This window comes from Sorex araneus, chromosome 11, assembly GCF_027595985.1.
Source record: "Sorex araneus isolate mSorAra2 chromosome 11, mSorAra2.pri, whole genome shotgun sequence".
Classification (NCBI taxonomy): Eukaryota; Metazoa; Chordata; class Mammalia; order Eulipotyphla; family Soricidae; genus Sorex; species Sorex araneus.
The window spans coordinates 28,932,809-28,945,963 of NC_073312.1; the positions used below are offsets into that span (position 1 = coordinate 28,932,809).

General features: G+C 56.2%; 1 protein-coding gene across 1 annotated transcript; it reads right to left on the reverse strand.

Moving 5' to 3' along the window:
• Positions 1 to 769: 769 nt before the first annotated feature.
• MARVELD1 (MARVEL domain containing 1) lies at positions 770 to 5,337 on the reverse strand. Its single transcript, XM_055119006.1, has 2 exons — positions 3,120 to 5,337; positions 770 to 1,598 (listed from the first exon to the last, which is right to left on the reverse strand). Exon 1 carries the CDS (start codon positions 5,195 to 5,197, stop codon positions 4,676 to 4,678), a length of 522 nt encoding a protein of 173 aa, XP_054974981.1. The 5' UTR covers positions 5,198 to 5,337; the 3' UTR covers positions 770 to 1,598; positions 3,120 to 4,675.
• Between the last annotated feature and the right edge of the window lie 7,818 nt (positions 5,338 to 13,155).

Below are 13,155 nucleotides of genomic sequence, written 5' to 3' on the forward strand. Positions count from 1 at the left end.
TGGTCCCCAAACAAACCAAACCAAAAGTTGTGCTGCAGGTAGGGCATTTGTCTTGCATGGGACTGACCTGGGTTTAATTCCCAGCATCCCTTATGGTACCCCAAGATCATCAGGAGTGATTCCTGAGAGCAAAACCAGGAGTAACCCCTGAGTACAAACTGGTATTGTCCAAGACAAAAGAACAGATGTGCAGTGGTGTGTGTGTGTGTGTGTGTGTGTGTGTGTGTGTGTGTATGTGTGTGTGGTGTGTGGGCGTGGGGTGTGCGTATGTTTTCTCTTCTGGGAAGTTGGAAGGGCACTAGGAGTGCGCACGTACAGCAGCAGCTCCCTGCCTGCAGCTGTTTGGGGGAATTTTAAGATGTGTCAGCGGGAGTTCCTGGTTACAGGCTAGCTGCAGTGGCTCACTCCATTCTCCGCCCTTTCCTGGCCACCTTAGTCACCCGGGCTGTGGCTGGGAAGGGGAAACCAGATGGGTATGTCACTCCAGGGGACTCTCCTGGGCGGGCTGCCACTCCCTGGGCATTGCTTCCCCCTCTGCACCCGGAGGGGCTGGACAAGAACAGCACCCTCAGGTTGCGAGCAGGAGACCGCGGGCACCCCTCTGCCCGTAAGAGGTGGCCAGAGACAGCGCGGGGACTCCCTCAAGGGCACACACAGGCAATCTTCTCTCAGAGTACAGTCTAGAGACACAGCTTAAGCTCAGACAAGCCAAACTTTATTCAGAAAGGCATATTAGTAACCGTTACTACACTACTGAGTATAAGGCACGTCGGGCCCCTCCCCCTGCCCTGCCTCCCCTCCCTCCCCTTTGGCCTTTAAACATTGGAGGAATCCTCTCCTGGGTCCACCAGGGGTCCCAGCCTGTGTGGTCTCATGCTGGACTGAGTCTCAGTGACCAAAGGGGAGGTTGTGGGGCCGCCTCCAGCACAGGAAGTCCTCGAAGGGTTGGGGCCAGGCCACCAGCCCAGACAAACAGAGCCCAGAGGAGAGGAGAGGGGTGTGGAGTCACCACACACACACACACACACACACACACACACACACACACACACACACACACACACACACAACCTTCCTCACATCTGGAGATGCTTCTGGAGGCCACGCAAGAAGGCAGCAGGCAGTGAGTGCTGAGATGCCACAGGCACTGCGGACAGATACGATACATGTGAACAGACCGGGTATATGTGGACAAATACAGTATATGTGGCTATAAGGCCCACGTGGACCAGTTAGGTACCGTGACGCTCAGCAGACCTCCGCTCCCGCTAAGGTCGCAGGGCCACAGAGCACGTGCGGGCTGAGGACAGAGCCGAGGAAGGCACTTGGGGTGGTCTTGCACAAGGGAGGTAGCTCGGGGATAGGGTCCCTGCTCGGCTTCTGTGTCTGCGAGCCTGGCTCCCTCCTGCTGGGCTCCAGGCACCCCAAACATTGTGGCCGAGTCACAGCCCCCAGGAGCACCAGGGTTGCTCTGGTGGTGAGGCCAAGGGGACCTTCTGCCTCGGCTCTTTTTCCAGATGCCGTGGAAGAGACGAGAGTCCTCTGACGGCCTGGACGCAGACCCCGGGCCCGGCTGCCCTGCTGGTCCGGGAGTCTCCCTGCAACAAAAAGCAGCAAGGTTAACGCTGCTGAGACAGTCCCCCTTCCCCACCATGCCAGCCACCCATGCCCCGGGCCTGGGCTGGCACAGACAGTGGGAGGATGCCTCTGCCTACAGCGTGAGACGCCCAGGATGCGCCAGCAGAGGAAGGGAGAGGCACAGTGCCTGTGGAGACAGTTCCATTCGGCACATCAGAAAAACCTGCTGGAGGTGGAGGGTGGTGATGCTCGCATAGAAGCGGCACTTGCTCGTGAAGCCCCGGGCTGTTGCCTCAGAAGCGGTTCACGTGGGCGCTCTTCTGTTGTGCATATTTTACCACAAGAGAAGAGTTACAACACCCCCTTGAACAGTCTCTGACCCGAGCTGGAGTCCCCTTCTACCTACATCCAGTACTGCCGGTCCTGAGGAGGCCAGGTTGCAGGGTTCAAACCCTGCCCCTCCACCCACTGGCTGGAGCCCTGGGCATACTTTTAGAACCCAGCTGTGACTCCGTTTCGTAGGCAGATCCTACAAAACCCGCCAAGGTAGAATTGTTGTGAGGATGACGTGAACACTCGTGTGTGCCTGGAGCAGTGTCAGACATAGTGTGTGCGTGTGTGTGTGTGTGTGTGTGTGTGTGTGTGTGTGCGCGCGCACACACGTGCAGTGGGGGAAGGGGGGGAAGATGTGCAGTGTAAAACCTTAGAGGTAGCCCCTGGTCCCTGAGTGGCACAACTGCACTCTGCAGAAGGCCAGACCTATTCACCTGGGCGGCCAGACAGGCAGGCCCTCAGAGCCCCGAGAATGCACACCAGCCACCCCAATCCTGCCTGCCTATCCAGAGAGGGATGAACTTCCTCATGTGCCTCTTTTTTGTGCGGGGAAGGCACCTCTGGTGGTGCTCGGGGAGCTGTTCCCAGCTCAGGGTTGGGCAGTGCTCGGGAACCGTGAGGGGCCAGAGAGGGACGCTGGGGTCGCAGCAGGCACAGTGCCCACTCAGCTGCACGTCTCCAGCCAGGGAGGCTGTGAGAACCCAGGAGACAGGCAGAAAGTTCCCACCAGTCTTGTCATCAGGACCATCAGTGTCCAACGTGCTTCCAACTAAAAGCTGTTTTCCTTTTAGAAAAGGGGTGGGAGGTGGGGGGGGAGCCAGGTCTGTGTTTTAGTTATTCCTGTTTTGAATTTGGGGGCCACCCAGAAGTGCTCAGGGCTTACTCCTGGCTCTGTGTTCAGGGATCACTCCTGGTGGGGCTCAGGGGATCATATGGGGTGCCGGGGATTGAACCCGGGTGGACTGTGTGCAGGACAAACGCCCTGCCTGCTGTACTATCTCTCTCCCCCAAGCTCTCTAATTTTTATTCAGTTTCACAAGAGGGCCCCCAAGGTAGCCTAATGGCAGTGTGTTTCCCTTGCATGTGTGAGACCCTTACCTTACATTTGGTCTCTGCCACCACTACCCCCTCCCCAACACACACATACATACATTCAATAAAAACAAAGGCTTATGACATCGCCCATCCCCGTCCCGACCAAGTCTTACCTTGAGGTGGCTGGGCCCGCTCGTCACCCAGCTGAGAGTTCTCTTCTCTTCTCCCAGGCTGGGATCTCTACTAGGTCATGTTCCGTAGGACCAGGAAGGCGTCTGGCTAACCTTGGTTTCATTTCTCCAATGACATAGAGAAGGGTTCGGATCTCGGGTTCCCAGGCCTCTCGGGGGTGGGGGAAGAGAGTCATTTCTCCTTCCTCTGCTGAGAACCCCCCTGGGGAGGAAGTGGGGCTCACAAACGCTCCAACACACCAGGGCCAGTGGGTGAGGCACTTAGGCATGAGTGAGAGCTGGGCCTGCTGCGAAGTCCGGCCCAGGCAGGGACCCTTGGAGCCTTCAGAGTGCTGAAGGCATCTGAGTCCCAAGGTTACACTGCTAACAGACACGGGATGGTGGGGGGGGGGAGGGCTTTGCAACCTCCGTTAGAGCAGGCCCCCTGGGTGAGGTCCTGGGAACACCTGTTTGTGAATATCAAGAGCTCTGACACTCCCTCCCGATTGGATGTGTGGGGGGGTGGGGGTGGGGGTGAACGTTTTCATCTTATGATTGTTCCCAAGGATCTGAATTTCTGGATATTAAAATGCAGAGGTGTGCCCAGCCAGAGCTATAGTATAGCGGGAGGGCATTTGCCCTGCATGTGCAACCTGGGTTCAATCCCGAGCATCCAGAAGCGAGGCTCACGGGAGATGGGGAATCCCTACAGCAAAACAAACCTAAATTTTAAAAACAAGGTTTTGGGGTGCCAGAAGGATAAGATAGCAGGTAGGGCGCTTGCTTGCACGGTAGTGAACCAGAGCTCCACCCCTGGCATCCCATATGGTACCCAGAGCAGAGCCAGGAGTAGCCCCTGAGCACCGCTGGGGTGTGTCTCCCAAACCAAAACCAAACCAACGAACAGGAAAAAAACGATGTTGGGAAGTGGGGAGGGGCAGAAGCCTGTGAGAGCAAGGCTAGGAGGGGAGGCCAAGGCAGCAGCGACTGTGCGTCTGGGCCTGTTCCCCGCAGACCTTAGCGAGAGGAGAGGAGGGAGAGAGGAGGAGGGTGCGAGGGGACAGCCCCTGGGGCCCTCCCATCAGCTCGCGTCTCTGCGGACACGCCCCACGCGGAGCCGTCAAAGCGCCGCTCCTGCCCTGCGCCCCGCGGTACCCGGGGCTGCTGGCGGGGCCAGGGAGAGGACCGGGAGGGAGCGGGGCAGCGGCGCAGCCGTTCGCCTGGTTCCAATTTGGGAGCCTCCCCCGGATGTGCGCGGCGGCGCCTGTCCACGTCTCGCTCTCAGCGGGGAAGGGAACAGTTCTCGGCTTGGCCTCAGGGCGGTCCAGCGGCGAGGGCGCGCGTCCACCCCCCTCCTCCTCGCATGTGGCCGGGCCCCGGTCCCCGGAGACGGCGCGTCCCGGGCGGCGATCCAGACTCGGGGCGGCGGCGGCGCCGCCGTCGGGGGAGACGCGGCGGCAGCTGGGGACTGTCTGCGCACAGGGGCCGCGGGGCGCACGGGCGCGGGGCGGCGGGCAGGGCCGGGGCGGGGGACTCCCCGGCCCCGCGGCGCGGCGGCCTCACACCACCTCCTGCTCCCCCTGGCAGCGGCGGCAGCATCCGTAGAAGGCCGACAGCAGGTAGAGGCCCAGACAGAGGCCGCCGCAGACGGCGGCCGCCAGGAAGGCGCGGTAGGCGCAGGCCAGCTGGTAATCCTTGATGTTGCAGTAGCTGTGCTGGTGCGTCTGGTCGATCATGATCGCCGTGGCGGCGCCGTAGAGCGCGGCGGCCAGCAGGTCGTGCGCCACGTTGACCACGAGCCAGCGGGAGCCCAGCACGGGCACCAGCTCGTGCTTGCCCAGCAGCGTGAGGAAGTAGAGGCCCAGCGTGAGCAGCCAGAAGAACACGGACACGAAGAGCGCGAAGTGCACGGGGCCCTGGTACCTGCTGGTGGCGATGGTCACCCAGAAGGCGGCGCCGGCCAGCAGCTGCAGCAGCCGCAGCACGCCCAGCGGGCCGCGCAGGAAGGCGCGCTGCAGGCTCACGGCGCCGCGGGCCGAGCGCGCCGGGGGCGGCGGCTGGCGGGGCGGCGGCGGGACCATGGCCCCCGGGCGCGGCGGTGGCGGCGGCGGCGCCCCGAGCAGCGGAATGGCGGCGCCTGGCGGGGCGGCTCAGCCCGGCCTCTGCTCGCTCCCCTCCGGGCGCCCCTCGCTTCCTCCCGCCGGCTCCCCACCCTTCCTGCCCGCCGCCGCCCCTCCCGCCTTCCCGGGCCGCTCCCTCGCTCCACCCCGCCCGCCCTCGCCCTTCCCCTCGCGCCTCTCCACCCCCGCCCCTCCTTGGGGCCGCCGCTCGCCAGCCCCCCCCGCCCCCCGGAGCCCCCCTTTGGCCGGCGGCGCCCGGATTCCTTTCTTCCCCCCGGGCTGGGCGCGGGGCGCGCATGCCCCGGCCGCCCGCTCGGCGCTCGGGCGCGGCGCCAACTTGTCCACATCTGGCCCCAGCTGCCCGCCCTGCCTCCGGGCTCCCGGCCAAGCGCGCCGGGGAAGAAGGCTGTTTTGGGGACTTTTTTTCCGAGCCTCCAGCTGAGTAACTTGCTCTCCGCCTTTTCGCGTCCCGGCGCCCCCTCGGGCCCCCTGGCCGACCGACCGGTCCACCCTGGGCGCTGGAGAGGAGCTGCGCTGAGCTTGAGCTGAGAGCCAGGCTCGCCTGGACAGATGCCCCCGACGTGCGCACCTGGAACTCACCCTGTCCCGAGCATCTGGGTTAACCCCACTGAGTTCTCGGCCCGACCCAGCGGGGCCGTCCCCCCACCCGAATCCGCAGCTTAGGAGCCCCGTCTTCTAGCCACAACCCTTCCTGCCCAGTCTTTTAAATACCAGTCTTGCTGGTATTTAAAATCTGGACACAAACCCAGATCTAAAGGACAGTCAAGGCCATGAGCTTCACTGCCCGGCCCCAGGATGCGTTACAGAAACATCACCCAGGCTTCCAAACCACGGCAAACGATTGGTTCCCTCAGTTCACCGGGGGGGAACACGCAGCTCAGACCAGGAAGCCCCTCATGGATTCTGGTCTTCATTCTCTCCCCGAGAGACCCAGCCCTTTGTACAGGACATTTTCCCAAACGCCACACCTGTGTAATGTAAGCCGCCCGTCCCCATCCCCACTCCCACCGACCACCCCACAAGCACACACAGAACACAGGGCTCTCTTCTCTGGGGCATATTCCCAAAGAACTTCCACTTTTTCTGCTTTCTCACTTCTTCTCTAGATCAAAACCCCCAATTAAATATGCCAGCTCTGCCCCTCACTCCAGACACCTCTGTTTCCTACACAGACTCAGAACTCCTTCCATTCCAAGTCCCACTTGCCTGGCAAACTTAAACTCCCATTTAAATGGACCCAGCCAGGGCTGGAGCAATAGCACAGCAGGTAGGGTGTTTGCCTTGCACGGGGCCAACTCAGGTTCAAGTCCCAGCATCCCATATGGTCCCCTGAGCACCGCCAGGGGTGATTCCTGAGTGCAGAGCCAGGAGTAACCTCTGTGCATCACCGGGTGTGACCCAAAAAGCAAATAAATAAATAAATGGACCCAGACTCCCAAGCTCTTGATTTCTTTGTTTGTTTTGGGGGAACCACACCCTGGAGTCAGGGGGCTGTGTGTGGTGCTGGGGATCAAACCTGGCTGGGTGTATGTGAGGCAAGCGCCCCTACTCTCTGTACTGTTGCTCCAGCTCCTGATTTGTTTGTTTGTTTGTTTGTTTGTTTTAGTTAAGCAAGGTTGTTGTTATTGAACAAAACTTGCTGAGAAAGATGTGAGGAGAGAAAGAGAGGAAATGTGTTCAAGAGAGCACACAGGCTTCTCCGGAGTGGAAAGAAGCCAGCAGAGAGACTAGAGGCAAGCAGCGAGATCCGCGTGCAAGAGAGAACAGGGCTTGAAGAGCCAGCCCCGAGCTACTGATTTCTGCCTCTGCAGGTCTGAGCTGTTCCCTCGGAGCCATCAGCGCTTGCTTCTTCCCCATCTCGCTTGTGCGTGGTACACAGGACATTCAGGACATGTCTGAGGGCTGGATGGCTGCCTGGCTAGGTGGCTGTGAAGCCGCAGTGGCAATGAGAGGTCACCTCATACCCAGACGACCACGCCTGTGCCCAACACCTGTTGATCCTAGTCCCTCATCCGCTAGTGCAGTGACCAGGTTGTGGCCCCCAGACTCAGTGTTCGGGTAGCTTCAGGCTCCCCCAGGAAAAGAAACTGGTTTCTCAGAGAGCTAATGCCTCTTCGCATCCCTTAGCCCTGCCTGCAGGTGCCCGAGAAAGCCATAAACACTGGTTAGATGAACAAAGGCTGGTGCATCACATTCATATCTGCGGAAGGTATCCGGCATGAGGGCCCAGGGTACAGCCCTGGACACCCTCGACCCAGGTCCAAGTCACTGCATGGTGCTGGGAATATGGGCACAGATGTGAGCACTTGGCTTCCCGGAGTCTCTTCCTCCTCACAAAGTCCTCGGATCCAGGATGTGGATATTGAGTACCTACAAGGTGTCAGGTACTGTTTAGGGCTAGGGATACACAATATATATGCAGCCTTTGCGCATTGAAAAGACTGCTGAGTGGTGGTTTAAGCAGGACCCTGAATCTGGCTGAATCCAGAGCATCATTCAAGTCACCTTTATCAGGCCGGGAAGGCAGCTCAACAGGCTGAGCACAAGCTTTGCGTTAGGGATGGCCCAGATCTGATCCCTGACACCATATGGTCCCCTGAGCCCAGAGCCTGGAGTAGACCCTAAGACTGCCAGGTGTGGCCTGAAACAAAGCTGTGCCAGGATAGGGGGGCAGGGGCAGGGCCTAGTGACGGGGGTGCATACTAGGCTGTGCTCGGGGGGTACTCCTGGCTCTGTGCTTAGAATTAAGTCTTGGCAGTGTTCAGGGAATTCAAAATGATGTCAGTGGGATGCAAGGCAAGTGCCTTCACCCGGGACCATCTCTCCAGTCCCCGTTGTATTTTCAGATGCTCTTACTGGATCCAGAGATGTTATGTGATTTGTCCCCAGTTTACCTCCTACCAGCCCTTGCTCCTCTGGTCCCAAGGGAGGGCCCAGCGTTCCGTAATGGCCCTGAGGGACATCTTCAGTGCCCTCAGGGTGCCCATTTTAAGTGAGGCTGGGCTGAATCTGAGCTCTGGGCTGATGACAGATGACACAAACTATCTCTGAGTCAGGGACCTAAGCAAACAACGGCGTTCTCTGGGAGAAAATCCTTCCAGAGTCCAAAAAAGGCGTCGGGAGAGTCCAGGGTGGGGCGCCACCTGGTGGCCACAAACCTTTGGCTCTGGGAGCCCAGTCCTGCTCCTTAAAAGGAAAACATCCCTCCAAGGATTTGGGGAGGTATTTTTAGATTCTGGAATCATGAAGACATTCCAAGGAGCCAGTCCAGATTTTTTTTTTTAGGAAAAAACGCATAACCATGCACCAAGATATTGATTGCCCCAATTCTAAAATTTGGTGCCAGCACCTACTAGAGACGGGCACTCTGCAGGTGGGGAGGGGCTATGGGGGACACAAAGGAAGGGTGAAGGTGGGTCCTATGAGGAGAACAATCCAAAAGTAAAGGAAAGGGGATGCATGGGGCAGGCGGGAAAGCTTCAGGGCACAGTGCATTTTAGGGCAAAGAGGATTTGACAGCAGTGGTGGGTGATGGACATTCCCAAGGCTGGATGGGATGTTATCACCGGGTCAGCTGGGAATGTGGGCTGTGGCCACCCTTTCCCAGCCAGATGTTCACTGCCAGGCACTTGGAGAGATGAGAGGCTACCACCCCATCCCCTCCAAAGAAGGGGTGGTAGAAAGAGAGGACAGTGGTGGGTTGTCCCAAGTTCATGACTCTTCAGCTATGACGGGACCTCCTAACAGCATAGGTAATGGCCACTTCAACTGTTGCTCCTTTGAAACCTGGGTCAAGGGGACAGAAGTAGCTGTGGTCCTGATGCTGCTTGCTGCACTAAGGGGAGCACATTTTCGGACTCCAATTCCAGAGTTCCTGGGGGTCACCTGCCAGCTAGCATCTGTGCCATCACCGCAGGCTGACGTGGAGGTTGACGGAGGGTAAATCTTAGTCCCTGGAGGGTGTTCAAGGCAAAGAAGGGGATGAAGGCAAAATCCAGATCTCTGTGATTAAGGAACATTGAGAACGACAAACAAGCCCCAGAAGCCTTGACCAGTTCTTTCTCAGAGCCGGATTCCATTCTGCGTCTCCAGGCTACAGGACAGGTCTTGCACACGCATGCTCAGTTCGCACTGAATCAACATCATCACGTGTTAACCCTGACCTCACACTCCACACAGACTCAACAAAGGCAGATGCAACATGCTGGACAAGAAAGTCAGAGTGTCTGGCAGCCAACAGAGTCTCGCCTGGGAGTCTTGGGGCCATTCCATGGCTGAATGAGCACAGCCCGAGCACCCATGGGGAACTGAGGACTCACCTCCTGCTATCTCTCCAGCCCGCTGCAGGTGTTTTAAGCCCTGGTTCTTCACTGGTATCTATGAGACGAATGGTCACAGCATTAGTTTACAAGACTCCTATAAGAATTAATTAGAAAGGGGCCGGAACACGAGTAAAGCAGGTGGGTGCTTGCCCTGCACGCAGTCCACCAGGGTTTAACCCCCCAGCACCCCATATGGTCCCCTAAACACCAGGAGCAATTCCTGAGTACAGCTAGGGGTGGCCCCAAAACAAAATTACAGTAAGATGTAAAATTCTTAGAGCTCAATACATATTAGCTTTATCGTCAGTATTGTTTTCACCTCCCCTGCCCCCATCACTGAGTTCCCGGTGTCTCTGGACTGAAAGGCAGAGACCTATTCTCACATGGCTGCTGCACCCTTCTTCATCTGGAGTGGCCAGTCTCGCAGTCTCAGCTATCTCATGAGAAAACAGAGAGCATGCAACATTTTGAAGAGGAGTATTACAAGTTTGATCTTTATTATAGGGGCTCCGGACACTGAGGGATTGGCTAGTGAGAAGTTAAATTGGCTAGTGAGAAGTTAAAAAGATCTCTGAGGGGCTACAGTTGTGAAATGTGCCATCTGGGGTCTAGGGAGGACATTCATGGGATGCTACGGCATCGCCAAACGTTTGCTAAAGCTACCAAAGGGCAGGCCAACGGAAGGCGCTAGCTGCTGTGCATTGCTGCAGCCATGTACCGAGGGCCCACAGCCAGCAGGAGACCACACTGAGGAGTCCATGTTGCAGTAGACCACACTACAGAGGATTCCCCACACTATAGGAGCCTATACTGCAGGAGTCTACACTACAGGAGTCCACACCACAGGAGACCACACTACAGGAGTCCAAGCTACAGGAGTCCACACCACAGGAGACCACACTGCAGGAGTCCACGCTACAGGAGTCTACACCACAGGAGTCCACACTACAGGAGACCACACTATAGGAGACCACACTGAGGAGTCCACACTACAGGAGTCCATGCTACAAGAGTCCACACCACAGGAGACAACACTACAGGAGACCACACTGCAGGAGTCCACACTACAGGAGACCACACTAGAGGAGACCACACTGCAGGAGTCCACACTACAGGAGTTCACAGTACAGGAGACCACACTACAGGAGTCCACACTACAGGAGTCCACGCTACAGGAGTTCACACTATAGGAGTCCACACTACAGGAGTCCACACTACAGGAGACCACACTAGAGGAGACCACACTGCAGGAGTCCACACTACAGGAGCCCACACTACAGGAGACCACACTACAGGAGTCCATGCTGCAGGAGACCACACTACAGGAGGCCACACTACAAAAGACCACACTCTAGGAACCCACACTGAAGGAGTCCACGCTCAGGAGTCCACACTATAGGAGTCCACGCGGCAGGAGGTCACACTACGGTAGACCACGCTATAGGAGTCCACACTTCAGGAGCCCATGCTGGCAGTACACCACAAGGCAGGAAGCATGATGCAGGAATTCCCTTTGCAGGACGTGGCTGCAGGAATCTTCAATGGAGAAGCCCTCAGTTTTCTCCCGTGAAAACCTTGCAAGCCTGGTTAGGCACACCCTAGAACCAGGGAACCCCTTTCTCCTACTGTCCCTCTCTAATGACCAAGTGCTCCCTCTGCTGGCAAAATTGAGTATTGTACAAGCTGGAGAAGGAGAAATATGTGCAGGACTCCCCTCAGCAAAGAAGTAAAATTGAGTATTGTACAAGCTGGAGGAGAAATATGTGTAGGACTCCCCTCAGCACAGAAGTAACAGTGTAGAAGTGGACTCTCCTTCCATCTACACTGCTCTATATCATACATTTAGACGGCAGGAAGCACAAAACATTCCATATTCCCAACCAAAGAAATACAGTTACCCTTTTCCCAGTGAAGCCTCACCTTCTTTCCAAAATGAGGAGATTCTCAGCCTCTGCACTCAATATTAACCTTTTATTAGTTTTAGTTTCCATGAATAGATTGTTAGCTAAAGATTAAACTGTAGGCCAGAGCGATAGTACAGTGGGTAGGGAGCTTACCTTGCACACGGATGTTTAAATTTTTTAAAATTTAATTTTATTATTTTTTTAGCTTTTTGGGTCACACCTGGTGATACACCAGGGTTACTCCTGGCTGTGCACTCAGGAATTACTCCTGGCAGTGCTCAGAGGACCATATGGGATGCTGGGATTGAACGTGGGGCAGCTATGTGCAAGGCAAGCACCCTACCCGCTGTACTATCACTCTGTCCCCCGCTCTGTTATTCTTTATATACTTCCTGACTTTCCAGCACACCTAGCTGTTCTAAGATCATCTTGAGCTTGTCAACCCCAGTAGTGGAATCAGCTATTTCCCCAAAGAGCTGTGATTCCTCTGTGGATCACAGGCACTGAGAAATTAATACCTAGAGGCTGCCAGGGTCTGTGTAGAATCTCAAGATAGCTGGGTGGAAATTTGCTTGGAAAACCATTGACTGCATAGATTCTGGGGAGATCATCTTCCGATACTACAAAGTAACTCCCTGAAATGCTGGAATGTGACCCTCTTCCTGAGAAACCACCCTGCCATCGACGGGGCTTATGACAAGGTCAGTGTGGCAAAGGCTGGCCTGGTGGACAACTCTGGGGAGTTTAATGCCCTGAAAGTTCCCGTGCCAGAAGATAAATTTACAGTGCAGGTAGATGCTGTGAAAAGCTGTGCTGTGTTTCCGGTGCTCGCCTAGGCCAGGAAGGGGGAGTACCAGGAGGAGCTGGAGAAGATGAACAGCATCCCATTGGATCAGATGACCTTGGAGGACTTGAACAAAGCCTTCCCGGACACCAAGTTAGACATGAAGAAGCATCCCTCTTGGCCTCAGGAGTCCAAATGCTGGCGCTCAGCTTCCCAAGCCTAGACATAAAAAAGAGTGAGGTGGAGGGTGGCGAGGGAGAAGAGAAAGAAATAAATCAATATCTAGGTGCCATGGGTGCTTTCTTCCGTTGGAGTCATGTTGTTTCTAGGCCCTCTGAGCAGACACAGCTAAAGAATGTGGACACATGTGACTATCCGTTCATAGCTCTGTTTGTTTATACACCTAAGGCCCTGTATGTTAGAAATCACGAGTGCTTGCTCTGAACTGAGTGGACATCCCCTCTCCCTCCTTCCCAGATTTCTATGTTGGAGTTCAAACTTGCAATGGAGCCATGTTTGGAGATGGAAGGAACTAAGGGTGAGTGGAGCCCTGAGCTGATAGGGTCTGTGTTCCGACATGAAGGGGCAGCAGAGAGCCACCCCATCCCCACAGGAGAAGCAGGACGCAAGCTCTCACCAAATGAGCCAGTGCCTTGACCTTGGACTTCCTTCTGTGGAATTAGGAGAGATGCATTTCTGTTTTTAAACACCTCCCTCGAGTCTATCAAAGTGTGTTCTAGAACAACTGAAACAGACCAGCACAATACTGACCTTTTATTCTGGTCGATCCGATGGTGCGTATACATGTAAGTATATGCACAGGCATATTCTATAATTGTGGATATGTCTACATATCTATTTAGTGTTGCTGTAATGAACCATTTACCT